Source organism: Wolffia australiana, chromosome 10 (genome assembly GCF_029677425.1).
Source record: "Wolffia australiana isolate 7733 chromosome 10, ASM2967742v1".
NCBI lineage: Eukaryota > Viridiplantae > Streptophyta > Magnoliopsida > Alismatales > Araceae > Wolffia > Wolffia australiana.
Genome location: NC_135844.1, coordinates 1,684,036 through 1,685,842, shown reverse-complemented (window position 1 = coordinate 1,685,842; position 1,807 = coordinate 1,684,036). Strand labels below are relative to the sequence as shown.

The window sequence follows — 1,807 nt, the reverse complement described above, 5'->3', positions numbered from 1 at the left end:
TGCGCAGGAGTGCCCGCACGTATTGAACGCCACGCGCAGGCATCACCTGTGCTCGACCGCTCCAGCGTGCAGACATAACCTGCGCCCCAGGTATTCGCTGATTTGTCTAAAACACGTACAAGTGCCTGTAAAACAAAGAAAAACAGTCGTTAACCTGGGTGCCTGCAACCATACTTGAGTATAAGTTCATTAATCCTATCTTAAGATTGTTGTACACATTCCTTCTAAAGAAACTCAAGAAATCTTGGTGTAGATCTCGCCATCTTGAGTTTATTGAAGATCGTTTTTGCTGAGTTCTACTGAAGGTGAATTTAACCGACTGTTATAACTGAATACAGAGATCTAAAAAGTAGAAACTGATTTGAAAAAGAATTAATACAGTCTTACCTGCTCCCTGTGGATCGACACCCCACTTACCCTAAGGTTGTGAGGTTATAATTTTGTTGTTTAAGCTCAATACTCACACACTTGACTGGTAAATAACCAGTAAAAGGTACCCCAAACTTGAGCTTATCACCTAACCTTCCCCACTACCGGATGGACCCGGTTAAATACGAGGAACTTTACTCCCAGGTAAAGGATCTACTGGCTTAAGGCTTAATTAGGGAAAGTCGTAGCCCATGTGCCGTGCCAGCCCTTCTCGCCCCGAAGAAGGACAGTACTTGGAGAATGTGCTGTGACTCATGGGCCATAAAGAAGATCACGGTGAAATACCATTTTCCTATATCAGGAGTCCAGGATCTATTCGACGATATGTAGGCGGGTCTATCTTTTCCAAGATAGACTTACGAAGCGGCTATCATCAAGTAAGGATTAGACCTGGAGACGAATGGAAGACGGCGTTCAAGATAAAGGATGGCCTGTTCGAATGGAACGTGATGCCTTTCAGGTTATCGAACGCACCCTGCACCTTCCAACTTTTGATGAACGAGGTGCTACGACCGTATATCAGCCGGTTTGTCGTCGTATACTTCGACGACATTTTGGTGTACAGCAGAATCCGGGAGGAACATGCACAGCACCTTCGTCACGTGTGCACCTCGTTATGCAAGGAGAAACTATACGCACACCCGAAGAAGTGTACCTTCTTCACCTCGGAGGTCTCCTTCCTCGGCTTTATCCTGTCCGCCAATGGAGTGGCCGTCGACCCAGCCAAGATCGACGCCATCATCTCCTGGCCCAAGCTGAAGAGCATTCACAACGTTCGTAGCTTTATCGGACTCGCCACCTTCTATCGAAGGTTCATTCCAGGGTTTAGCGGAATCACGGCGCCCATCACTGACATCCTCAAGAGGGATAAATTCGAGTGGACATCCGCTACCGACCAGGCTTTCGAGCTTCTTAAGAAGCACATGACGGAAGCTCCGGTCCTCAAACTCCAAGATTTCAACAAGGTATTCGAGGTTGCATGTGACAATTCAGGAGTTGGGATCGGAGGAGTACTTAGCCAGGAGGGGCACCCCATCGAGTAATTCACCGAGAAGCTGAATGATACTCGAAAACGGTACGACAACTACGACCGAGAGTTCTATGCTCTTGTACAGTCCCTGCGTCATTGGCGACATTACCTACTCCCCAAGGAGTTTGTTTTATATTCAAACCACAGAGCCCTTCGACACTTACACGATGAGAAGAAGGTTAGCGACCGTCATGCTCAATGGATCGCCTACCTTCAGGATTTTACCTTCGTCATCCGACACAAGAAGGGAAAGGATAACGTCGTCGCTGATGCCTTGGGCCGGCGACCACTAATCCTTAATATTATGAAGACCCAAATACTCGGATTTGACAAGATGCGAGACGACTA

At 47.4% G+C, this 1,807-nt stretch overlaps 1 protein-coding gene across 1 annotated transcript; it reads left to right on the top strand.

Annotated features, from left to right (window-relative positions):
* Positions 1-829: 829 nt before the first annotated feature.
* On the top strand, positions 830-1,472 carry LOC144708773 (putative mitochondrial protein AtMg00860). The gene is made up of 2 exons (XM_078582210.1): positions 830-955; positions 1,101-1,472. Exons 1-2 carry the CDS (start codon positions 830-832, stop codon positions 1,470-1,472), a joined length of 498 nt encoding a protein of 165 aa, XP_078438336.1.
* Positions 1,473-1,807: the final 335 nt, after the last annotated feature.

Bases quoted from the DNA above. Each gene is read 5' to 3' on its own strand.
- LOC144708773 (XM_078582210.1), top strand. From the start codon at position 830: ATGGAAGACGGCGTTCAAGATAAAGGATGGCCTGTTCGAATGGAACGT. The intron at 956-1,100 runs GTTTGTCGTCGT...TTCACCTCGGAG, and splicing joins CTACGACCGTATATCAGCCG to GTCTCCTTCCTCGGCTTTAT.